This window comes from Balaenoptera ricei, chromosome 9 (genome assembly GCF_028023285.1).
Source record: "Balaenoptera ricei isolate mBalRic1 chromosome 9, mBalRic1.hap2, whole genome shotgun sequence".
Lineage (NCBI taxonomy): Eukaryota > Metazoa > Chordata > Mammalia > Artiodactyla > Balaenopteridae > Balaenoptera > Balaenoptera ricei.
The window spans coordinates 30046718-30072916 of record NC_082647.1 but is presented as its reverse complement, the minus strand read 5'-3'; the positions used below and the strand labels follow the sequence as shown (position 1 = coordinate 30072916).

Below are 26199 nucleotides of genomic sequence, written 5' to 3'. Positions count from 1 at the left end.
AGGTGAAAACTTGTTCCTAGTTGTGTTCGGCAGGCGCATACAACTCCCGTCATTCCCCGTGTAAATATCAACAAATAAACAGAGGCACCGCATTTCGGATTCTGTTGCGCACCGTTCGCAACGGCGCTTGGTTTTTGTAGTTTCCACGTGGAGGACTGCCAGCGTGTTCAAGCTTGCTGTGGAGGTGCTAAAACTACACTTCCCACAAAGGCGCGGGGGCGGACTCCGGTCGGTTTACGTCATTGCTTCAGCCAGCCAATGACCGCTCCGGGCGGCGGTGAGGCAAGCGCTGTCAGGCGCCAAAGTGGTTTTTTTTTTTCTTTTTTTTTTTTTTTCCGCCGAAGCCGAGCGGGCGCTGCTAGCGGAGGCGCCATATTGGAAGGGACAAAACTCCGGCGACAGCGAGTGACACAAATAAACCCTTGGACCCCCTCGCTCCCCCAGCTCTAAGGGCCGCGATGTTGTACCTAGAGGACTATCTGGAAAGTGAGTGGGCGGCGCTGGCGGGCCCGACTTGGGGACCTGCGGGCGGGCGAGGGCGGGAGTGGACGGGCTGGCGGGATGGCGGGAGGGAGGGGGAGGCGGGGGATGTTTCTTTCTCACGGTAACTGGCAGCCTCGCTGTGGGCTGCCGGCTCCCTCGACCCCCCCCGACGCACGCACGCACGTAGTGACGTATGCGCGTACTTTCGCCGTTGGCCCCGCCCCTCTGACGGACTCTCCCTTTGACAGTGATTGAGCAGCTTCCAATGGACCTGCGGGACCGCTTCACCGAGATGCGCGAGATGGACCTGCAGGTGCAGAGTAAGTCGGCGCGTTTGCCCTTGTTCGCTGCGCGCGTCAGTGCCAGACTTACTTGCCATCGACGCCACCGACTCTGCTATTTGGCTCTCCTCCGGCTCACTCGCTAGTACAGAAGCAGTTGTCCAAAAGAACCGGCAATGCCAAATCTTGCCTCTTCTGTCTCCCACGCTAATTTTCTCCTGGCTTTTACAAGAGAAGGTGGCATTAGAGCACGTGTGCTCCTTTCTCGAATTTGGGACTGTGCAATAAAAGTTTCTATACCTTCGTTGAGAATGTAGATATGTTTTAGTGCACAAAGGCATACATGTTGCGAAGATTTTGACTTGAGACTTAATGTATATAGAACGTAGATTTCAGCATTTATATTTTTGTTGAAGTTCGTGCTAATCAAAATTCAAGAGCGGACAACACGTAGAAGCACAGGTTATGTGTAGTTCTTTAGAGACCCTGGTGAACTTGGAATGTCGCATTTGAAAAGTTACACATTAAAGGATACATTCTCAACTGGCAACAATATGGTAGTTTCTCAGTCAAAATAAGAAAGTAAATAAAATCTTACTGTAAAGCGTCTTGTCTGCTGTAACAAAAATTTTGACTTTTCTTCTTTCAGTTATAGCTTGGTAGTCCAGAGACGTGTTCCCCAAAATAACCTTGCTCATTCATAGAACAGTATTTAATTTATTTGAACATTTTTTTTTCTGTGAAGTTTCTTTAAAGAGTTTATGATTCAGAGAGGGTAAAGAATAAATACCTTTGGAGATAACAAGGTAAATACTTAGAGCAAAATTTCGAAACAAGAAAACAGTGCTGAGTACCAAATATATGTCCATCATGCTCTGAAAGAACCTCACACACCTTCCCCCTTTGTGAAATGAATATAATATAGCTGTTCCAACTATCTTGTAGAGATACTATATTAAAAATTTTTAATGTGAAATATACGATACATAATTAAAATGTATAATCAAGTGTACTTTGTGGGCTTTGTGTCACTCCTTTTGTTTGGAGAAATGTAAGTACTCCTTAATTGCTTAAATAATACTAATGGCTGACCTTCATGGGGTGTATCTGCAGAAGATGTTTCTTGATCCCATGTGTACCAGCTATGTTTGGAGTATACATAGAATTAGGATTGAGGTAAGTTTCTTGTGCTGACAGGTTTTCTTCTTAGAAAAGTAAGGGTCGGGGAAGATCTGGGTTTTGGGGTATGATAGGGAAGAAAGGAGTATCCTGGAAAGCGACCAGAAAACAGAACATCCAGAGTGCGGGAGTCTTGAGGTAGCTAAGAACCTGCCCCCCCCGCCCCTGCTTGTCTGCCCCGCCATGCCACACACACTTCCATACCCAGTGTTCATGAATAGTCTTTTCTTAGCCTCCTGTCGGTTTTATGTGGTGCATAATACAAGGTGATACATCATGGAAATCACCTTCTTCTGTTCAGTGGATTGCAGTGTGGAAGTCTGAATTGTGTGTTGTTTCTCCAGCTTGCTCACGAAATTCATTTTAACTTTAATGTAGTTGAAATGCTAAATACTTGCTAAAGTAGTGTTTTCTACAGGATTGAACATAGATTTTATCATCAGACAGATCTGAGTTCATTTTAAGGCTTTACTAACTTATTCATTGGCCTTGACCACATTACCACTTCTGAGGGATTTTTATTGTCTTGCGGATTAAAAGAAATACAGGTAAATTAGAACGTTTAGTACCTGATACGAAGTGGGCATTCAATAAAGGGTAGTTGTTATTTTATACTTTATCATTACAAATGTTAAGTCCTCTAGCAATTTGGACTTGATTATATAAGTTAGAGGTTTTTTTAAACTTGCGTTTTTAAAATGATTAGAATTATCTGAAGTGAATAGGTGTTATGGATTAACAAAAGATATCTCTTTGTCAAATAAGTTAGGAAATGCACTATTATGCACTGCAGATCTCCAAAACAGTATAGTAAAACGGTTTTCCTCAATTTACGTAGCAACAAAATCCCTTTTATTTATTTTTCCTTTTTTAGCAGACAGAGAATGAATTGACTATTCTTAGCACACACTTCAGGAAAACTTATCTAGAACAAATAATAATGTGCGTTAAGTGAATAAATGATTGTACCTACCACGTTCAGTCATGATATGAGATGATGGGGTGCTTAATGGTATATAGCAAGAGGTTGAAACCTTTTTATCACATTTTCTTATTGAAATAAATGTGAGGATTATCAAGTGGTGATTTCAATAAGAAATTGTGTTTCAGCATATTTGGCTGACTTTATACCATTAGTTTTTGACCCCAAGCCTGTACTATTCAACAACTATGGTATAGAATCTATCTACATTGTTGACTACTTTGACTATTGGAAAAAGTTTAGAAGTAACAACAAAAATAAATTGTCAGTAGGGAAAATTGTAGCTTTTTTTTTTTACTAAGGTAATTAAGGCACCATATATTTACATTATTAGAACATGACATATTTAAGTTACAGACCAAGTAAAAGAGTGTATGTGGTCAGATATTTTTTTCTTTCTTCACATCAAAGCATGTATATTCAGTGTATGAGTTTGGTCATCTAAATATGAAATGTTTTTATTATGTCCTAGATGCAATGGATCAACTAGAACAAAGAGTCAGTGAATTCTTCATGAACGCAAAGAAAAATAAACCGGAGTGGAGAGAAGAGCAAATGGCATCCATTAAAAAGGTATGTTCAACACTCTGGATGATTTATCTGTGAATTTTTGAGACCCTCTGAGGAAGATATTTTAAAATTAAATAGTTTGGGGGATATCAAAATGAGGGAAAGTTATCAATAGCTCTTTAGAGTTTAAACGTGACTTATAAAATTAAAAATGATATATTAAATGTTAGAGCTTCAGGTATAGGAATTTTTTTTTATATATAAATTTGTTTATTTATTTTTGGCTGCGTTGGGGCTTCGTTGCTGCGCGTGGGCTTTCTCTAGTTGTGGCGAGCAGGGACTACTCTTCGTTGCGGTGCGCGGGCTTCTCATTGCGGTGGCTTCTCTTGTTGCGGAGCATGGGCTCTAGGTGCGCGGGCTTCAGTAGTTGTGGCTTGCGGGCTCTAGAGCGCAGGCTCAGTAGTTGTGGCTCACGGGCTCTAGAACGCAGGCTCAGTAGTTGGGGCGCACGGGCTTAGTTGCTCCGCGGCATGTGGGATCTTCCCGGACCAGGGCTCGAACCTGTGTCCCCCACACCACTACGCCACCAAGGAAGTCCCAGGAATTTTTAATCATTGAAGCATCTTGGTAATTTAGAAAATTATTTCAATAATTAGTGACTCATTAGAGAGTCACAAAACCATTTAAAAAGAACATTTTTTCTTTTAATTTGTTTTGTTCTAGTTACAGGTAATTAAAGTTGCCTTGTCTTTATATCTGTATTGTCTTCCAATTTGGGCCACAGACTGGGGTGAAAATTAGCAACCTTGAAGCATATTTTATATATTGCTAGGTACCTAGGTTGGTGGAATCATAGAAGAACAGAATCCTAAGAATTGAAAAGATCCTTAAAAAGTATTTAGTTTAAAAGTCTTAATTTGTACATCAGTTGGGCCTAGAAATACAGAATTCTTTGAGTTTTTGCTAGTTTTATAGTACTCAGAGCTCTCTTCCAGTTTAGAATGGGTATCAGCTCTCCCCTCAAGGTTTGCTTTAAAGGTGTGATCTAGTTTATTTGGGGATACGGTGGAAGAACTACTCACAAGCCCTCAGTTTGGTCATGACTATGCCATTTGACTATGTGACATGGGACAGGTCCTTTAATACCTCTGAGTAATAATGGCTCCCTTACCCCCAACCTTCATAGAATTGTTCAAGAATCAACTGAGAAAGAAACTTGAAAACTAGTTGTGTTGTTTATTTTACCACATGGGGGGAATGTTATTTCTGTTAGGAGCAAAAACTTCAGAATCTTTTATAGAATTAGTCCTGACTTGGAGGATATCTGGAGGCCCAGGTGTGTGTGAGTATAGACATCACATATACGCATCTTAAAGTCATTCATCATCCCTTTATCCTATTAGGTTTTTGGTGTAGCACAGCTTGGATCTACCCTAAAAGTCTGATACTTAATGGAACTTCATAGAATTTTTAAAAAATAATTTGCTTTATATGGGGGAGAAATCTAAAGTATAGGTTGATTGTATGAATTGATCCCTAGCTTAAAATGAGAATTATAGAACAATTGGAAACAATGGACATGTAGGTGAGAATCCTTTCAAAAGTTGCTTTTATAACAAGTTTTAAAAATGGATAGCATAAATACTCTTTACAAATTAGATAAGTCTTAACACCTTAAATAACATTTATTTTTAAAGAAAAAGAACTATTCATTGGCTCACATAACTTTTACTAGTATAGAGGCTAGACTTGGATGATATTTATTTTTTATTTATATCTTTTCTAGGAATTCTGAACATCTTCCTTTAATCCTTGGCTGTTGTCTAAAATTTCTAATCCTACCCCATTCCCACCCTCTCCCTAACTGGATTTTTATTGCTAATGCATAGTGACTGACAGTGATAACAAGCTATGATAATGAAAAATGCAGTTATATGTCCTGCATACACATATTTTTAAATTATTAATTTATTCTTGAAACGCGAATGTCTTTATTCAGGATTACTATAAAGCTTTGGAGGATGCAGACGAGAAGGTACAGTTGGCAAACCAGATATATGACTTGGTAAGTAAAATTAACGTGCATGCTATGCCGTATTTGAATTATGGATTATGTTTTAAATGGTGTTGGCTTATATGTAATAGGAAGAACAGATTAAACTGAATTATTGCTCTCTTGATCCCGTTTAATTTCAGAGTTCAGTGTCTACTTTTTGGTTTCTTTGTGGAAGAGAGCCAGAGAGTCCACAGTCAATAGGTCAAGAACCTTATATTTTAGCCAAATCTACATTGCTATAAGATTGTAGCTGACGTTAGGCTTTTTTTGTTTTTTTAACAAAAATAGGTGTTTATTTTACTAATCCTTATCTTCTTAAGGGAGTGTGCTTACTTGCCTGATAAATCATCTTGAGATTGTTTCTGTGGCAAAATACACGTAAGAGTACTGTGTTGATAGTTCTTGGTAGTCTGATTAAAATGAAGAAGAGACTTATTTCAATCTGTGTTAATGGATAGCACTCAGCTGTCTATTAAGTGACGTCAGTAGATAGCACTCAACAACTGGCACAGGTGGCAAAACTGGGAAACACGATTAAATGAACTTTAAAAACGGTTTTTTACAGTAGCGGCAGCACTCCTTAAAGATTGAAATCACCAAGAAGACAGATATATACAATATTTCTCAAATTGGTATAATTATGTTTTTTTTTTTTTAACGTGAAGTATCTTCTCCCAAAGTATATACTTTAGGAAATACTCATTTCTGATTCTCCCTCAAAGCAAGTTAAAGCTGAAGACAAATGCTCACTTTTGATTAACTTTAGCATATGGATTCATATCTTATTTTTGTAGTCTTGTCTGGATACAGTTTTATTACTGAACAGATACGTGTTAATATAAATGTCATTGGTGAGCATGACACAGATAAAAGGTACATATCCCATATGGTATACATTGTGAATGCTATACTAAACTAGAAAACATTGGTCATGTAAAACCACAGAAAATGCTTAATTGTTTTTATATAGTGAAAATATTTTAATGGCTATAAAGACCTAGGCTCTTTTGCTCATACAGTTAGTCTAAAAACAGTTTCATAAAAGATACTGACTAAAGAAGGATAGAGTGGGCCGGTAGCTTGCTTTACTGTGGAACGAAACCCAAAAAAAGTTCTTAATTGTTTTGGTCTTGAATTAGGTCTATAAACATAGAGAAAGACATTTATGTTTGAATCCGGGACTAATTTGTTTAGTAACATTCTTTCTCATACGTAGTGACTAGGTGTCAAACTTTATTTAGAAACTACCTGCTTTTTAAATCATATAGCTCTTTGGTTCCAATCTTTTGTTTATATTTTATTTTACTACTTTTTACACCTTTATTAAAAGTACTTCATGCATTTAGAAAAAATATATATAACAAATATATGCTTTTTCAATGTGTGTGTGTTTGTGTGCGTGTATCCATCTCTTGTTTACAAACCACACTGTTCATCCACTGTGTACTTGGTGTAATGGAGGTTTATGTGGGTACAATGGAGGAATGAAGAGTAAATGCTATAAATGCTCCTGTCCTCAAGGCGTCTGTTAACTAGTTGGGGAGACATGCCCACAGAGACATGCCCATAAGTAAAATGAAGAGCCTGTATAGAAACATGTTAACAAATGAAGATGAATACAGTTGGGTATTAAGGGGATCTGGTAAAAGACTGACCTAAGTCAAGCAGAGTTACTGTTGATTTCTTAGAGGGTATGAGATGAGTTTTGAACAGAATTTATTCAGAGCCTCGGGGGCCTGGATTCAGGTATTGTATTGAGGGGAAAGCATTTCACTCAGAGGTAATGGATAAACACAGAATGAAAATAAAAATTAGTAAATTCTTTGAGGGAGGTAGGTTATTTAGGCTAGAGATTCAAGGAATAACAGGTGATGTATTAAATTTAATACAATGTAATGAATGTAATAAAAAGCAAGGACCCATAATGGATTCTTGCAGACGTGAGTTCTGCTACTTCACTGACAGCAAGACTTTGGAAAAGTTATTTAATCCTGGAACCTCAGTTTCCTTATCTGTAAAACAGCAGTATTAGTTTGTGCCTTAAAGGAAGATTTGAATCAATCTCTCTCTCTCTCTTTTTCGACAGAGATATAGAGACAAATATAGATACATCTATATACATATGTCTATATCTGTCTCTGTATATCTCTTATCTGTATCTGCGCACGCACACACACACACGCACACACACACACACACAGTGCTCGTAGCTTGGCAGATAGTAGGCACTCGCTCTTTAAAAAGACTCGCTTCATCTCATTTCTCTAACAAATTTTCTACTTTCGTGAAGCCACTGCTTCCCTTTCAGCTCTGCCAAGTTAAACCTGTTTTTTTTTTCCCACAGTCCCCCATTATTTATTTCTAAGACTGCCTTTTGTCTTTTCTCTACTCTTTCTTATCTCTCTCCCTTTCTTTCCCTCCCCTTTTCTTTTTGTTACTCCCCCCCCTTCTTCCTTTTCAAATACTCCATTGCTATTCCATGTGACCACGATATCCTTAATATAAAATCCATTCTTCTTGAGACTTTATGTTAATTAATTTTTTATCCTCCCACCTTTGTGGCCTTTCTCAGTCTCCTTGGGTATCACTCAGAGCGGTTCCGAAGGGTTCTGTCTTTGACCTGCGTTGTTTCTCACTCTGTTCAGTGGTTCCCATGTAAAGGTAGCTTTCTTCTCCTCTTCAGCCCCAACTCCAGAGGCTGATGAGACCAAATGCCACACGGTAAAGCATTGTTGTGATGCCAGCTTTACCCCCGCTCCGCCACACTCACCACCCACGTTGAGAAACATTTCTCCATTACTTTTCCATGTGTATGCTTAGTTTTAGCAATTATGCAATAATTATTCTTCAAGCTCAAACTTCTCCTCTGAGTCTGTTCTTATCTGAGAATTCCTAGGCCCTGGAACTCATTGTATTAAGACTTAAGTCTTCTCGTTTTACTTCTCTCACTAGCATCACTTCTCATGAATAAATAATTGTTAAAATGTTAAAATCAATTATGCACCCTCATTAAATTCCTATAACATTTAACAGGTGAGAGCTTAGAAGGCTCTGTGCTTCAGAGGTGAATAGATAAGATATAGTGTAAGCGTAAAAATACAGTAATTTTTATTTATAGATCCTTTACCAAGTAAACAATGGTACTTGTATTTATACAGTTCTACCTAGTGGGAGAGTATAACTTTCACTCATACGGCAAATATTTATAGATCTCCAGCTATGCGTGGTCACTGGTGCTGGATGGGCAGTAATGATACAGGCAGGCAATGAATATAGGCAAACTAGATTATTGGAGATTTTGGTAAGTGCTGTGAAGGAAATAAACATCGTGGAAAGAGGGGGAAAGAGTGAGTTACTGGGGGAGGCTTTACGAGTCTACTAGTCAGGATGAGTGTAGTCTAAGGAGGTGACATCTGAGGCGGTACTTGGAAAGCGAGAAAGAGCCAGCCATGTGACAGGCTTAAGGAAGAACGTTTCAGGCAGGTGATGGACCAAGTGCGGTGTCCGAGGTGGAAAAGGGTCTGACAGTTGCACCAGGAAAGAGGCCAGTGCGGTTGGTGAGTCGTGGGAAAGAAGAAGAGAGTGTGAGCGGGGCAGGCAGAGACTAGCACGCGCAGGCCTAAGAGCCGATGAAGCAGTGTTTCTAGTCTAAGAGCAGGGGGAGGCCAGTGAAAGATTTTAAACAGAGGAGTGGGACACACCTTAGACAACAATGTATGTATGGCTTTGCTTAAACATTACATTATTATGGAAATGTCAAGTAAACAGGTATTATCTTGACAGGTTTTGAGATACAGCAATGGAGTATATAATTGTGTTTGATTTTGCCCCTCAATGTTTTCTATAGCACAGTATTTCATTGTATTATTTTTCATTAAAATATTTTATTTACTTTTAAAATCAGTAGTAAGCTTTTTATTCCTGTGACCAGCACTGTACTGACTACCTTATTTATTAAGGAAAAAAAATCAGACTGCATAAATATCCACAAATGAAGAAATTTTTGGAACTAGGGGTTTATTGGAATGAACCGATGCTTTATTTAAGAGGGTTTAGTGAAATTTGACTAACAGACAAAAAAAAATCTGTCTTATTAAAATAATATCCTTCCAGAATCCTGATGTTCATAGGCTTTAAACACTTTTTTGTGTTCCTCAGCCAGATGTCACTGTCATAAGGCCACATTAGATTACAATACCTAGTAAAGGTGATTTATATATACGCTGATAAAGCTTGAGCTCTTAGTTAATGCTTGAATGGTTTTAGCAGCCTCTTACAGTGCTAAATACCCTTGAACTTGCTTCTTTTTTATATCCTGGTTTATTCCTGAGATGATTATATTTCAGGCCCACATTTTACCTATAAACTTGAGAATTCCTCATCTGATAACTCTAATTAAGGGAATATATTATGTGAGCTTGACCTTTTGATTTGTCTCCTATCCTTATTGTCTTTTAGGAGAATGATTAGATGTAGTTTATGTGCTAAGGCCTTAAGTATTTGATTCACCCTAAAGATGGATCAAATTTTCATCTAGTTTAAATATAATTCAGGATGTGAAGAATCATTTTCATGACTTACCATCAGAGAAATGATTTGCCATCATGTTTCCTTTCTATTCCCCAGTTTACCCTCCTGATTCCCTATTACTAGATCTTTTCATGGATAGAAATTTCTCTCTTATTGCCATGGATTTCAGCTTAGAACCTTGTAGACTGAGTGCTCACTGTGAAAGGGCAAACTCGACATCTAACTTTTAGAATTTGACAGTGTTGGAAGCCATAAAATCATGGAAAAACTTTTAAAGAGCTATATTCAGTTCAGTTTGAGTCCATCAAGTGATACATTTTAAAATTTGAATATTGGAAAACTGGGAGAGACAAAAGAGAAAGAATAAAGGATTACAGCTCTATGCAAAAATAATTAAAGGGTCGGGATTTTTTGTTTGTTTCATGCAGAGGGGCCAAGGTGACTTAAATATTTTATGATCATGAATATATTAACAAATAATGTTGACAGAATTTCCTTGGTCTCTGTAAAGTTCAGAAAAAGGACAATACATTTAAAGAAGTTATGATTTGGGGTTGTAGGATATGATTTAGGGTTGTAGAATAAGGAACTTTAGTGGCTAGCATTTATTGACATTAAGTGGGGAACAAATCAATAATTAGACTCTGTGGTCAGCCTTGTGTTAGAAATCTGTGGTTAATGGAAAATCTCTCGATTGGATCAGTACCCTCTTTACCACTATAAATCAGTCTTAGAGGGTCAGGTGTTTGTAGAGGGGTACGGTAACTTGGGTTCTTGCTTCACCTGATATCTGGGGGGCCATTATGGTGCTCAGCTAGGATAGGTGCTTTACCCATTCAGAATCATGTAAGTAGAGGGAATGCACTTAATAATAGGTTTCAGTTACGTTCAGTTCAGCTCTTGCTATTGCTGTTTAATGCTGTTTAAGTATCCTGGTGCTTTATAGCTTAAGTTAAATCTTGTGGTCAACTTCTTTCCAACTCCTAATTTGATTTAGTACAGCAGTGATGAATCGAATAAAAAGAATTCTCATTGTTTGATAATTGCTTATAATATTAATCAGTTCATATCTTTTTTACCTACCAGGAGGTGGGAATGATTGAAAGCTCTCATACAAAACTCCCCACCACAATGTGGTTAAGGCTTTTCTGTATCTGTTTATTTTAATTGTGAATTCGGTTTTTCGAGTTATTAACTCTTTGGGTTCCACTGCTTTTTCTGAACTATCTAATATTGGGAATTCCATCATTATTTCCATGTTTTCAGGTATAATAAACATTATTAGTGCTATCTTAAAAGATAATTAAGCAGTTCTTAAGTTCAGGGGTGGAATGAGTTAGGGAGGTATGTATGGTTTCTTCATCTCACCTCGATCCCCCCTGCCCCCAGCCGAGATTCTAACACTTCCTGTCTATACTGTCTGCCCCTATGACAGGCCACACCAGACTTTGTTTTTCTCTGAGAGTTCTGTTTGTCTTCTTGTCTCTATACATTCTTTAGTTATTTAATTATCACTCCATCTTTCCACCTGTTTGAAGACAATCCATTCTTCACTATCTAACTCATTCATTAATACCTTTATGTCTACAATAGCCCAATATTATATTTTTTCTTTATGTGCTACTTCTGACCCTTTCTCGCTGTTTTTTGTTACATCTAGGAGATTTTTATTTATTTTTTTATACCTTTATTTGTTTATACCTTTACTGTGTTAAAAATCTTACATAAATCTTGATTTGTCAGCTAAATTTTAATTCCTATGAAGGCAGGGATTCTCTCATTCTTCAGGTATTCTCTGTTTACCCAGTGCCAAGCACACGATAGGAACTCAATATTTATTAGTAGTATAGTTGTAGGTAAGAAAGGTGGTGGAGTATTTTCATTGCATTAAGTAGACTTGGAATTTAAATATGAGTGTTTTTTCTGATCTCCCTTGAGATTAAATTTTGACAATGTAAGAGATATTCTTGAATAACAGGTCTGTGTTCACACTTTATCATTGGAAGGGAGTTTCCATTAAAAAGGATGCTCAGTTACCTGCAGGTTCTTTGAATAGTAGCATGTGTCTGTAATACGTGACCCTATAGAATTTTAAATATTGTAATTACAACTTCTACCAAGCTCTGAAAAATTATGTGTGAAGGTGGAAGGAAAATTGGGCCTTGAATTCTTGAAAAATCATAAACCAGCATCCCAATGATTACTATTAATATACAAAATACAAATAATAAGACAATATTCTTATTTTTTTCAATTTGAATTCTATTACTTTGAGTTAAAAAATTGGCTTCTACATGCAGAAGTTCAGAGGGCAATGTTAGGTATAAACAGTGAAGCACAATCTATTACAAATAGATCAGAGTTGAGTCTCATTTTTATAAGGCACTAGTTATTGAATTTGGACATGTTGCTTAACCCTTCTGAGCCTTAGTTTCTTCACTTATGAAGTGGAGACAGTAATAACCTATCTCAAAAGATTAGAGCAAGGACTAGAAAACATAAAGCTTCCAATGCACCAAACACATTAGTGGCATCTAACACCCACAAGTGTCTTTTGCTATTCTTCTTCCCCACTCCCTCATTTAGATACACGTTATTTAATCGAAAGTCTTATTTAAATTTTTTGCCCTCTGGTGTATCATAGCATTTTGACATTTGTGAGAAAGTTACTCTTAATTATAACAGTGATTAAGAGGGAAACTAGAGTTTGAAAAAAAGATGTTGACAATAATGTGACATGAATATTTTTCAAGACTTGGTGTTTTTTGGTTTCACTTCAAAGTAGTAAATTTGAATAAGTATTGAAAAAATTTAATATTAAGCTTTAAAAATACATTAAGACTTGTTGCTAGTTTGAGGTGTCATAAAATTTTCTGAAATCAGTCCAAAGATCTCTAGGTGAATGAGAAAATACAATTTTGCCACCTTAACCAAGGGCAACAGTATTACAATAAAACCCTTTTGACCAAGCTGTTTGTGGAATGGCATTTTCTGGCTAAAAACCCCTTTTGTTTCAACTCTTTACATAAATGTTTACAAGTATAATGGTCCACTTTCCTGCCTTAGAGAAATGTATGTATAGAATATAGGAGCCTCTTTGTTTGTAGACTGAGGATCTTTCATTCCTTACTGTGACAGTTATTATGGTCTGGCAGTGTGGATGGCCTTGTTATAAGTAGGAGATTAGGCTGAAAGTAATCGCAGGGCATACTAAGAACTGTTACCAACCCTCCTGTACCACCCACCGCCCATCTTTGCTTTACTTTTCATATCCTACTTCTTCCAAACATTTTCTAACAAATTGTGATTCTGGTTTCTTAAAACTTAAAATTTATTCAAGGAAACTTCGGAGATACTTAGCCTAGCACCCTCATGTTATAGATTAAAAACCTGCGGTGTAGGTTAATTGACTTGCTCAAGGATACAAAGCAGATGCACTAAAAGAAATAAAGATTTAGGTTTCCTCATTAAACTGACACTTTAATAGTGTCCCAAATTGTGGTGGTTATCTTTGATCTTCTTTGAAACAGGTAGATCGACACTTGAGAAAGCTGGATCAGGAACTGGCTAAGTTTAAAATGGAGCTGGAAGCTGATAATGCTGGAATTACAGAAATATTAGAGAGGCGTAAGTAAAATTTACAGTTTTGCATCAATGTTGGACAGTACATGTGCACATCATTGAGGAGACACACGTCCCACAGAGGCTTCTCAGATCCTGCTCCTTGGTGGATGGTGGCACCTGGGTGGGATAGCTTGGTCCCCAGCAGTTGGACTGTTTGGGTCACGGATACTTGGAGAGATAATATATCATCCACTCACTCTGTATGAAAATAACATATTAAGTCATTCCATTTTTTAACATGGATATGTGCTAGTAAGATGAGTGGTAGGAACAAAGATTTAAAGGAATACAACCATCTAGAAACAAGTCAGCCATCTGGCATTAAGTGTTTTGACTTTGCCCTGCCAGTTTATGCACTTAAGTGTTGAGGAAGGTTGTTATTTTTTCTTCTTAAGGACTGCCTTAAAGCTTTCCCTCAGCTGTGTTACTAAGAAAGATTTTAATGAGTTCTTCAACACTTCCTCTTTTTCTCAAGAAGTCTTTCCTAAACTTTCTCTTATCAGCAAGAAACCATTTTAATATTTCTCTGCAAGACTCGACTTGATCTCCTGCCATAATTTACTCTTATCACTTCTAGGGTTTAACTTAGGAGACTTCCCCAAAATGGAGACATGAGCTCTGTTTCTTTAACTAATTTAGCTCTTCCAGCCTAAATAGATAAAAGCAGATAGTGCTGTGCTAAGCCCAGAGTAGGCACTCACTAAATGTTAGTTGAATCAAGTCAGTATTATGGCTGATTTCTAGTAGAATTTGATTAAAGGATTCAAGCATCTCTTTTCTTGGTGCATCTCCACAGCAAGAAATAGGTACAGCAACATGTACCTATTTCTACACACAGATGAAAGGTTTCTTTAGAGTGTTAGGTTACATATATCTCTGTTTATATACTCACTAGACGTCAACTAGGGCAGCACCCACACATGAATCCATCTTGGGACCCATAGTTGCATGTTTGTATTCAGAAATAGATCCATCATTTTAGGTGATCATCTCATTTATTTGTGATACTTTTATTCCAGGGGGACCCTATCTGAAGATAATAAGTATTTTGAGACAAAATAAAATATTTTATTTTATTTTTCTGAAACGCTGATAGTAGGTGTGAGTAGCAATAAGCCATGCCTATTCAGTACTGCAGGAAGGTTAATGAAGCATCCTCTGTAAGGACGCAGACGTATGAAAGTAAATTAGATCAAGTTATAAAAATTGCTCCACCCTGTGCCCTGCCATAATTTCATCTCAAGGGATCAAGATAAACCCAGGAAATTTCTTTACAAGTATTTTAAAGCTTGGTGGTAGAGATTCTATGCATCACTTTTCACAAACAAAATCCCTAACTTCTTTTAGGAAGTCTTTACTATCACATGTCATTTTAATGATCAGAGAATTTTCTTTCTTATAGTAATGTCCCATTGCCTAATACTTTAGACTCTCCCATTAAAAGGTCTTCAGCTCAGTAACTCTAGGTTGAGTTTTTCAGATCAGTAATGGAGTTATAATACCCATTCATCCACTTATGTGGTACCAAATGTCGTGAATTCCCTAACTCAGACATTAGCATGCCTTGACCCATTTTGTACTTAATGTGAATATTGAAAAATAGGTTAACTTATTGTTTAGAAAGAGGATCAGATTGGCTCAGGGTAAAATTGGCAGTGGTGACCCTCTAATGTGTTTGGCTAAAATGCTACAGGCATAGGCATCAGAGCTTGCCAGTCCTTTGCTGGTTAAGGGTACAGAGTGCCTGTATTTGATTGATGTGTAAAGTTCTGTGGCGATATCTCATGTGGTCTATCTCTGTGCCTCTCTTTTTTTTTTTTTTTTTTAGGATCTCTGGAATTAGATACTCCTTCACAGCCAGTGAACAATCACCATGCTCACTCACATACTCCAGTGGAAAGTAAGTTTGATTTAGGACAGCTAAAATTTTAAAGACAATTAAAAATTCATTATATTATCTATGTATTCTCTTTCACTAGCTTTACACAACCAATTGAGAAACGAATATCCTCCCCTTTTATTTTGTGAGATGTATTTTTTTCATCGCAATTACTGGCAGATTTATCTTCTTCATTTGGGAAGAGCATATTTGATTTGGGAACAGGTAGTCTGTTTTCCCTGGAATTCATTGCGGAAGAACGTGTGGTACTAGTAGCAGTGTATACTGACTACATACAGACACCTGCTTCTCTCCAGGGAGTGTTAGAACTAAGCCAAACCGTGAACTACTTGATTGTGGGCTCTTCGTCTTTTTTATCCTTGCTTTTCAATTTTTTAGCTTACTGTTGGCTTATAATAAAGTCTCAAATGGCTGGTGAGTTAGTGAGTAAATGAATGGTTAGTCAGATGCTAGCTGGCTAGATGACCGTATTGGTGCCTTTTTTTGACAGAGCAATTTGATATGAAAGAAAGATTGATTGAAAATTATTTTAAATTGCAGTTAATGTTTTGAAAACAAAATTCTCCTCATGTTATATGTGAAACCATGGTGTATCATGGGTTATCTTCACTACTTTGCTATTAAAGTTTTTTAAATGTCCGAGCAGTCTGCTCTTACTAAAACAGGTGACACAGAGAGTTCTGTTTGTCCTGTCTTCTCAGAAAACGTAATGTTCTGTATTCCACGAGGAACTCAGATCATAACTGTATCAGTTTATAACCAGATGAAAGTACAATATTATGCCTTGTCTATAGTTCTCTAAACTTTAAAAAAATTTGAATTTTCTATTTGTATTCAGAAAGGAAATATAATCCAACTTCTCACCATACGACAACAGATCATATACCTGAAAAGAAGTTTAAATCTGAAGCTCTTTTATCTACCCTAACATCAGATGCCTCTAAGGAAAATACACTAGGTAAGTTTATTATCTTAAATATGATTGTTTTCTTTTTTTGTTTGCATTAAAATAAAGGGAAATGACAGCAATTACGATTAATTATACAGATTCTTTACCTGGTTAAAGTCTACCATAGGAAGAAAGAAGCAAAAATGTGACATGAAAATTTTAAATTTAGTGATTATATCTGTGCTGAGAACTAATATATTTTAAGCTCACTAACTTTATGTTCTCTCTAACCATTTTTATTGCTTCTTTAATTCTATACAGGTTGTCGAAATAATAATTCTACAGCCTCTTCTAACAATGCTTACAATGTGAATTCCTCCCAGCCTCTGGCATCCTATAATATTGGCTCCTTGTCTTCAGGAACTGGTGCAGGGGCAATTACCATGGCAGCAGCTCAAGCAGTTCAAGCTACAGCTCAGGTAAAAAGGAAAAAGGTTTGGAAACAATGTTAAATTTTGTCTGGATCCTTGGCAAACTCAAATAGAAACAGCTAGGTAGGAAGAAAAAGAGTTTTCTTGCATTGTAGAGTTTCATTTTTAAATCATAGTTTTATGCTATCTGACATTTTATTTAATGAAATGAATATGCAGAAATTCCTGATTGATAATGAAAAGTAAAAAATAGATTCATACAACCTCATGCAGATCCCTCCTCATAGTAATTGCTCATGACGCCCATATTCTTGACTGTAAGCCACAGCATCTGCTAGGACTATACTTTATTCTTTCTACCAGTTCTTTCTACCAGGCTTTCTCTATAGCCGCAGAACTTAGGTTGCCTTGAGTTTGTTCACTTCTGTACTGGTTATCTGTATTCCAAATTAAGATACCCATCCTGTAGTTACTTCATAACTAGGTAAAAACTGATCTTAAATCTTTACATAAAATAGCTTAAATTACAGTGATGAAAATAATGGTTTAAACCAAATAATAATGGATAAGCCAAAATAATGCCAGAACTAGTAAGACTTGAAAAAGAAAATATACCTACTTATATTTATTAATACTACCAATGAATGTCTTTCTAAGATGAAAGAGGGACGAAGAACATCAAGTTTAAAAGCCAGTTATGAAGCATTTAAGAATAATGACTTTCAGCTGGGAAAAGAGTTTTCCATGCCCAGGGAAGCAGCTGGCTATTCATCATCTTCAGCGCTCATGACTACACTGACACAGAACGCCAGCTCATCAGCAGCAGATTCACGGAGTGGGAGAAAGAGCAAGTAAGTTTTATTGCTACAGTAGCCCGTACCTTTACTAAGTATGCAGACTACCTGACATCCAGCTGGGCTTCCGTATACTAAACAAAGGCAGCATGATATGATGGATCAGGGTGAACTTTGGGGAGGTGGGAAGACATGACATTTCCTTCACACTGACTGACTTTGAAAGGGATGAAGTCTTTCAAAAGTGCTAAGAGACCGTAATTTTTCTAGAGTCTTAAATTGGGTTTATTAATAAATGACTATCTCTTTACTTTCTTTTGTTCATTAAGATAAACCATTTTATGAAACTTTTTCTGCTTATAACGCCTTATTTTGTCATGTGTTTCCTGGAAATTTTTTTAAATAAGATTCTTCATTTTGATTAAGAGCAAGTTGTCTTAATTCTTGGTATTACATCCCCAAAATTGAAATTATGAAAATATCCCTAGATTTTGTGGATGAGACTCTTAGGATGATTATATAAAAACCTAACAGCATTTGGCACCATCTTTCCAAATTACCTGCATATGTTAGGTATTCATACATAGTGAAAGTTCAAATGCTCGGCCAAAAGAATTGTGTCATAATTGTATCATAATTTATTCTTTAAATGTATTGTATTTTCTGCAAGTAAATGTTGTATTTTCTGTGTTCCTGTACTTTCTGTGACTAAATCTCTAAAAGAATGATCAATGTAGAATTACCACAAAAGTGCTAAATATCTTAAAAATTCATTTAATGACCCAAACTTATTATAACTGCTGATGATAAATTTTTGTATTTTAAAAATTTATTAGCATACAGATAATGGTAAATTTCTTGTGAATTTTAACACTTTTTGTTTCCTGTCCTACACAGGTAAGTATTCACATGTCAGTTGATGGTCATGATTATTTTCATCAAATGCTTCTGTGTATTTGTATTTTAGATTTTGATGAAGAGTATTCAGTTTGCTTAAAAATACAAAGAATGTCTGTAAGGTAGCCATAACTAATACTAATTCTTAAAAGTATTACCTACAATTTAAATCAATGGTAAGTAGTAACTGATTAAAAATTTATTCTAAAAACTTTGAAATATTTTGAAAGAATTTCCTTTGAATATATTTGTTCTCCAGAAAACAAAAAAATCTCAGATAAAAATAAACTGTTATGAAAAATGTTTTATTGCTCTAAACAATTGTGCTTTTAAATCTGTTTATCAGATTATTTGAGTGTCAAATATTAATTTATACATTTTATGTTATTTCATATCATACCACTTACTTAGAAGTTATTTTCAGGTAACTTCTTATGGATGCTGAGCAAATAAAACTGATACTGTTTTTTCAGAAACAACAACAAGTCTTCAAGCCAGCAGTCATCATCTTCCTCCTCCTCTTCTTCCTTATCATCATGTTCTTCGTCATCAACTGTTGTACAAGAAATCTCTCAACAAACAACAGTTGTACCAGAATCTGATTCTAACAGTCAGGTTGATTGGACTTATGACCCAAATGAACCACGATACTGCATTTGTAATCAGGTAAAAATCTGACATAGGTCTATAAAAGCATAATCTGAATAAATTAGGAAAAAGAGCTACTCCATTTTTTTAGAGTTCTTTTTAGTCCAGTTAAAAATACCTTTGCTTTTTAAATATATTTTTCTCCTGCTTCTTATAAAAATGATGTGTTTGCTGTAAATACAAAGACTATAAAGAAACACATAAGTCATCCATAATCTCGGCCCTCAGATATAACCTATAATTAAACATTTCGATGTACTACTACTGTATACCCCACATGGATGTTGTCTTAGCCTGCTCAGGCTGCCATAATAAAATACAACAGACTGGGTGACTTAAACAACAGAAATTTGTGTTCTCACTGTTTTGGAGGCTGGCTAGTCCAAAATTAAGGTGCTGGCCAATTGTGTTCCTAGTGAGGGCTCTCTTCCTGGCTTGCAGACGGCCTCCTTCTTGTTGAGTCCTCGCATGGTGAAGAAAGAGAGCTTTGGTGTCTCTTCCTTTCGTTATAAGAACACCAACTTGATTGAATTAGGGTTCCACCCTTATGGCCTCATTTAACCTTTATCCTCTCCTCACAGGCAGTCACATTGGGGGTTAAGACTTTAACACATGAATTTTGTGAAGGGACACAAACATTCAGTTCATAATACATACGTACACAGATACACACATAGGTGTATGTGTATTTGAATTTGACAGTTGGAATCATGGTATGTCCTTTTATGTAACTGGCTTTTTTCACTAAATCATGTGTACTGAACATGATTTTTCTTGTCATTTTTTCCTTCTCACAGTTATCTATTATACTCTGTACTGAAACATATTTAGTCAATATTTAGCTATAAATTATTTTAGTGGTTTTATTTTTTCAAAATTACAAATAACATTATGGTAGGCATTTTTTATGTAATCCATTTCATACATCTAATTTCTAGGGCAATCCTTTAGAACTAAAATTAAGTTATAAATATTTGATACCAACTACCAAATTATCTTCTAAAATTTATTACCAAAATTAATAAATTGGTGAATATGCCTGTTTCCTAAACCCTGTCCAGCACTGCATTTTATTCTCTCTTAAAAAGCATGTACCAATTTTGATAGTTTTGAATCACACAGTTGTTTCAGTTTACCTTAGTAGTAAGGTTGGATTTTTTTGGCCATTTTGATTTCTTCTTTTATGAGTTGGCTGATTTTTTTCTATCATTTTTGTCACATATAAATATTTTGCTTGGTTTAGTTCTTTAATTCTAAAATTCCAATTTTATGTAGTAATGACTGTCAGTCTTTTTCTTTATGAATTCAGCCATGGATTATATCCTTAGGAAGGCCTCTTCCCCTTTACCCCTTATAAATGTGTCTTGATTTTTAAATGTTTTGGTCTGTTGATATGCTTTAATTTCTTCACATTTAAGTATTTAATCTGTCTGCAGTATATTGTGTTTAACAATGTGAGTTGTCAGTCTAATTTTTAAGAATATGCCGTTTAAGAGTTTGCTAGTTCTGCTGTCACCTGATAAACATTTTTTAACATTAATGATTAAGAATATCCTATAAATATCCTGGCAGTAGAGGTAGATGACCTACAAAAGAACAAAATCAGATTCACCCTAGATTTCCCCTCTATAACACTAAAAACTAGAAGTTGATGAAATATGTCTGTAGAGCTTTGAGGGAGAAATCTAAGTGCCCCCCTCCCCGGCCCCTACCCCACCCCGCGGCAAATTGTTACCCAGAGAAGTTGTTGATCATGTGCATAGAACCGCAAACAGATATTTTCACTCATGCAAAGAATCAGGAAGTATGCCATCTAGTAAAATAAACTCTATCTGAAAATGTATTCAGTTCATTGAGAACTTAAATGAATTCAGGAATTAGGAAGTCGTGCTGTAAAGTGCTAGTGAAGAACAGCAAAAAGAAAAATGAGAAAGGACATATAATAAATAGATAATAAGTTTAGAAGTTTCAATGAAATGGGCTATTGACTGCAAAAATGTAAATGACCTAACCTGACCCAAGAAAAAGTAAAAAAAAAACTTAAGTATGTAAATAATCAAGAAAGAAACTTAAAATCTTTATAAAAGAAACCACCCAAAAAGTTGGCTCCTTTGCCAAGGTAGTTTACAGAACAAATTCTTGCAGACTTTCAAAGAGTACATAATTTCTGTGTATCTCCCCCTACATCCCAGTCCCAAAAAAATCTTTCAGAAAAAAAACTATGAACTGTGTAAAACTATATGCCCCGTTTCTTAATGCAGTTGTATATTCAGTGTATTTCCCTCTATTTTCTTAACAGTATCATAGACAATTAATTTGGGTTTAGATGCTTGTTATATAGTCATAATAAAAATATTTAATTTTCTTTTAACTAGGTATCCTATGGTGAGATGGTGGGCTGCGATAACCAGGATGTAAGTATTAAATTTTTCTATTTAGGAATGAAAAAATCACAGATTATTATTGCTAGAATGTATACTTTTTTGTTTACTGTGTCTCTCAGTATAAGAAAACAGGTTTGAAGTTATGTTCATTGTAATATTGCTAGAGTATTCCTCCCCCAAATAGGATAGTGTCCCTTAATGTATTCCCTATTTTAACTTTTTTAAAGCTAGTTTTACGGTTTGATGTGTGGATTATACTTCCCAAAAGGTGCTACGTTGTATGAAAATTAGAAACACCCTCCTCCTCCCCTTTTGCCAAAGAATGCTGTGTTTGCTGGAATTCAGTTCACTTATCACAGTGAAGAACTGGAACTTTAGAACAGTACATTCTTTCAGGAAGCATGATGCTAAGGTGAAGGCTCTAATGTGGGTTATTTTCCTCCTATTAGTGTAGTATTTCCTAAGGTACTCTGCAAGTGTCAGCTGATAAGAGCCACTTCTGATATTAAAAAAATAAAGAAGGTTTGAAAGAAAAGAATTCCTATTTATTTTCTTTGAAGCTTTATTTGGGTTAGAGATATGTTTTGAATGCTGAGAATATATTTTTTTTAAAAGCTTCTTTTTTTAAAATTATTTATTTATTTATGGCTGTGTTGGGTCCTCGTTTCTGTGCGAGGGCTTTCTCCAGTTGCAGCAAGTGGGGGCCACTCTTCATCGCGGTGCGCGGGCCTCTCACTATCGCGGCCTCTCTTCTTGCGGAGCACAGGCTCCAGACGCGCAGGCTCAGTAGTTGTGGCTCACGGGCTAGTTGCTCCGCGGCATGTGGGATCTTCCCAGACCAGGGCTCGAACCCATGTCCCCTGCATTGGCAGGCGGATTCTCAACCACTGCGCCACCAGGGAAGCCCCCTGAGAATATTTTTGTCTAGTAATTTCCACTGCCTTCTTACTGTCACGCAGCTCAGCCCCCTTTTGTCCATCTTTTCCTCCAGAGGGGTAACTGAACCCTGAATTCTAAAGAGGACTGATCAGTAATGTCAGGATCCTAAGGTTAATAATAAGAGTTTTAAATTTTTAAAACAATTTGAAAATTGATCAGGGTTGGCTCATGAAAATGTGTGCTTTCCTGACCTGCCAGGTTCCCAACAACACGTTCACATAGAGAAAGACTTTCCTTCCACTCCCTGTGCAGAACCACTGTGGGCTGTTTGTGATTATTGCAGAACCATTTCAAAAAGACCATTGTAAACTGTCTTCTGGGGCGCTTAGTGCAAATGAGGGATGAGAGTTCTGTGAATACCCCGTCGTGCTCTCTCTGATCCCTCTCATTCCCAGTTGTGTTCCTCTAGGTGCTAAGATTTTCTGTGAAAGTGTAGAACCACTTAGTATATTGCACAGTGGAACTCTTTTTCTCTGCATATCTAGGAATAGATACACCAGAAGGGAAACCCAGGGCAATCCTTTATGTCTTTAATTACAAGTAGCTTGTTCTACTTTATGAGGAAATGAATAAGGCTGAATATTAAATGAAATCTTTAAAATACATTTACCGCCTATGTGAGAGACCCATCTCACTTCTTCTTGTCCTTGTGAGTTGGTATCAATGTACTCTCCAGCTTAACGGAAATTAGTGAATTTGTGTTCATTATTTAAGATTATGGGAGTAGATTACATGAACCTCAGAGTTAACAAAGATGCATCATTTTCTGTGTCTCCGTTTCCTCATCTCTGAAACTTACCAGTTGGACTAAATGAACAATAAATCAGCTCCTAAATGTCAAAGTTCTGTTTCCATGGCTCTAATTATTAATATTTAGTCTGCTGGGCATATTTTAACATACTTCCTAATCTTTTACTAAAAACTATTTCTTTGCACTTTTGCTTTCTAGTGCCCCATAGAATGGTTCCATTATGGATGTGTTGGATTGACAGAAGCACCAAAAGGAAAATGGTACTGTCCACAGTGCACTGCTGCCATGAAAAGAAGAGGCAGTCGGCACAAATAAGGGTGGTCGTTTCATTTGAGAAAGAAAAAAACTCCAACATTTTATATAGGACTTTAAAAAAAAGAAAAAAAGAGAGAGAAGAGACAATGCATTTCCAGGCAACCACTTAAAGGATTTACATAGACAATCCTATAAGATCTTGAACTTGAATTTTATGGGTTGTATTTTAATAATGTAAGTAAATTATTTATGCACTCCTGGTGTGCTCTGAATATTATTCCAGTCAGCCTTGGATTATTTCAGTGGCCAACATATGCAGACGTTTGTACTCCTCAACCATTTTCTCCAAGTAATGGGCATTCTATAATTTAGACTTCAAAGAATTCCAACGACGAAGATTTTAAGAAAAGTATTTTATATTCAACAGGTATGTTCTGCTGCATGTACTGTACTCCAGAGCTGTTACGTAACACTGTATATACATGGTTGCAAAACAAAAAAAAGTCAGTGCTTCTAAAAAGAATTTAAGATAATGGTTTTTTAAATGCCTTTATAATAAGCTTTGTTTCTTTGTGAAACTAAATTCAGCGGGCTGAAGGAAATGGTTCATGTGATAAAGTGGGCTGGTGTCCTCTAGAGTACCTGGGTACATAAACAGAAATTCCTGTAGGTAAAAACTAATCTGTGCCATTAGTCTTTATATGTTTCTGCATCCAGATAGAGTGCAGTTCACGAGGGTGGGAGGGGGAGGGGCTGAGGGGAAAGGGTGTTATAAGTGATACATTTTTATACCAAATGTGTTTATTTTTTTGTGCAAGTAGTCCTTAAAATTGGAATTGTATTAGGTGTTAAAATAAAGTTTTTAAAAAATTACTTGTATTTATACTTCACACTTAATAATGAAAATTTCTTAATTCCAACTAACTTCCGATTTTCATAATCTAAAAAGAACAGAGACCCAGGACACAGAATGCTGCGTAATCTGTTATTTCTTTAATAATGCTTGGAATTTGTGATATGAAAATAAGGGAAAGACATTTTTAATGCAAATTTGAAATGCAAATGTATTTTTCTAGAACATCTCCCTGACTTTTCCTTCAGTCTGAGGGACATGAGAGAAGTCTAACTACAGCAGATAAAATGAAAATAATGATTGTAGTTGTTTTGACTTGTGGCAGTGTGGCCAACTTAAGTAAAGAGAACCCTTGGATCGGAGCTTAAAATTCAGTTCTCTTTTTGATTCTACCACATGTTGGTATGACAGTTAATTCACATCTTTAATCACTCTGGGCCTTATTAAACCAGGGTGACGCTGGCTTCAGGATGTCTATAAAGCACTCCTAAGGTTTTATTCTATAGGTGCTATTTAAATTATAAATTTTGCATAGTGGAAGTTTTATTTAAGGTATAATATCGAGTCTGGTCGATAGAAAAATCCTTAAAACTTTAGAAATACTTATTATGTCGTATTTCTTTTATATTGAAACTTACTGGGCCCATCAGATTTCTGCTTTAATCAAAACCACTTATGAGCCTCTTAGAACTTATACAGAAAACTATGAAATCTATGCAATGCTACCCAAAGGGTATGGATTAGATAGGGGATTTCAAAGGTCTCTTCCAGCTTCAAGATTCCATAATTCTGAGCTGCTGCAGTCTTATTTTATAACTGGACAGCCCATAAAACTAAGTTAGGTTCATTTGTGGGTACTCATGATTTCATGATACTCAGTATTTTCATGGAGATTTTATAAACCTTTAAAAAATAATATATAATGTAGTATTCAGTTAGCTTATTAGCATGTTGCCTGGAGATGCTCAGTGGTATTGTTTAATCTATATATAATGACTTTTCCAAACTCATTTGTTTTATAGGAATTGGTCAAAGGGAAAAAGCCTTATGTACAGCCTTATTTTAAGAGAAAGTTCCTTGTCAGAGGCAGGAACATCCCTATTTCCAGCTGCTATAGCCCCTTTCAGTGTGTGAATTCCACTACTTAACTAAATCACTCAGAAAAACATTTTGACAAATTTTAAGCTCAGACATTGAATATTTTATGAAGTGTGTATAAAGAAGTAAACCAAAATTGTGTGCAGTTATTTAGTAATGGGTAGAACCTGTTAATATCTGAGATCTATACAATGGGCCAAACATGGAACTACCTCATCGGAAAAAAAAAAAAAATGTGGCCAACTATTAATATTCTTTGTGACATTTACATCAAGGAGTATATGAGCATTTTTGGTCTTATAATATACACATTCAAAAATCTTTGTTGTACAAAACTCGTGTAACAGTTGGTGGCACAAAAAATCCAAATGTGGGTTCACAGTTTATAGGTGGTGAAAATTGAGGCCTTACTGCTGTGGAGTGTATATTACAATGTTCATGGTGACACATTTGAAGCAATAAATGGCTTAATTAAATGCCTAAATGAAGCTGAGTGTTTGATAAACATACAGTCATTCTTTTTAAGGGCAGTTCATTTTTTGGCTCTTTTCTCCTTTAAAGAAATTCCACATATTTTAGATTTTTAACCATCTTTGTTTTGTGCAGTGTTAGTGCTCTTCGTCCTTAGACCTCAGAAATAAGTCTTCTTGATCTAATTAATTAATTAATTATTTTAGTCTTAGAAAAATAAATGTTTAATATACTGCCAGGAGTA

The 26199-nt window shown here is 36.1% G+C and overlaps 1 protein-coding gene across 3 annotated transcripts; it reads left to right on the top strand.

Moving 5' to 3' along the window:
- The first annotated feature begins 348 nt into the window (after positions 1 to 348).
- Positions 349 to 24270, top strand: ING3 (inhibitor of growth family member 3). 3 transcript variants are annotated; one of them, XM_059932673.1, is made up of 12 exons: positions 349 to 486; positions 732 to 803; positions 3398 to 3498; positions 5435 to 5500; positions 13552 to 13648; positions 15474 to 15545; positions 16384 to 16503; positions 16855 to 16913; positions 17523 to 17716; positions 19030 to 19222; positions 21580 to 21618; positions 23477 to 24270. In XM_059932673.1, the coding sequence occupies exons 1-12, from the start codon at positions 459 to 461 to the stop codon at positions 23591 to 23593; spliced, it is 1158 nt and encodes a 385-aa protein (XP_059788656.1). In that variant the 5' UTR covers positions 349 to 458; the 3' UTR covers positions 23594 to 24270. The 3 variants fall into 3 exon arrangements, 2 of the variants coding, with proteins under 2 accessions (XP_059788656.1, XP_059788655.1); XM_059932672.1 differs by having other exon boundaries at positions 16756 to 16913; XR_009504844.1 differs by lacking the exons at positions 13552 to 13648; positions 16855 to 16913; positions 17523 to 17716; ... (1 more) ...; positions 21580 to 21618; positions 23477 to 24270 and having other exon boundaries at positions 16384 to 16471.
- The last annotated feature ends 1929 nt before the right edge of the window (positions 24271 to 26199 follow it).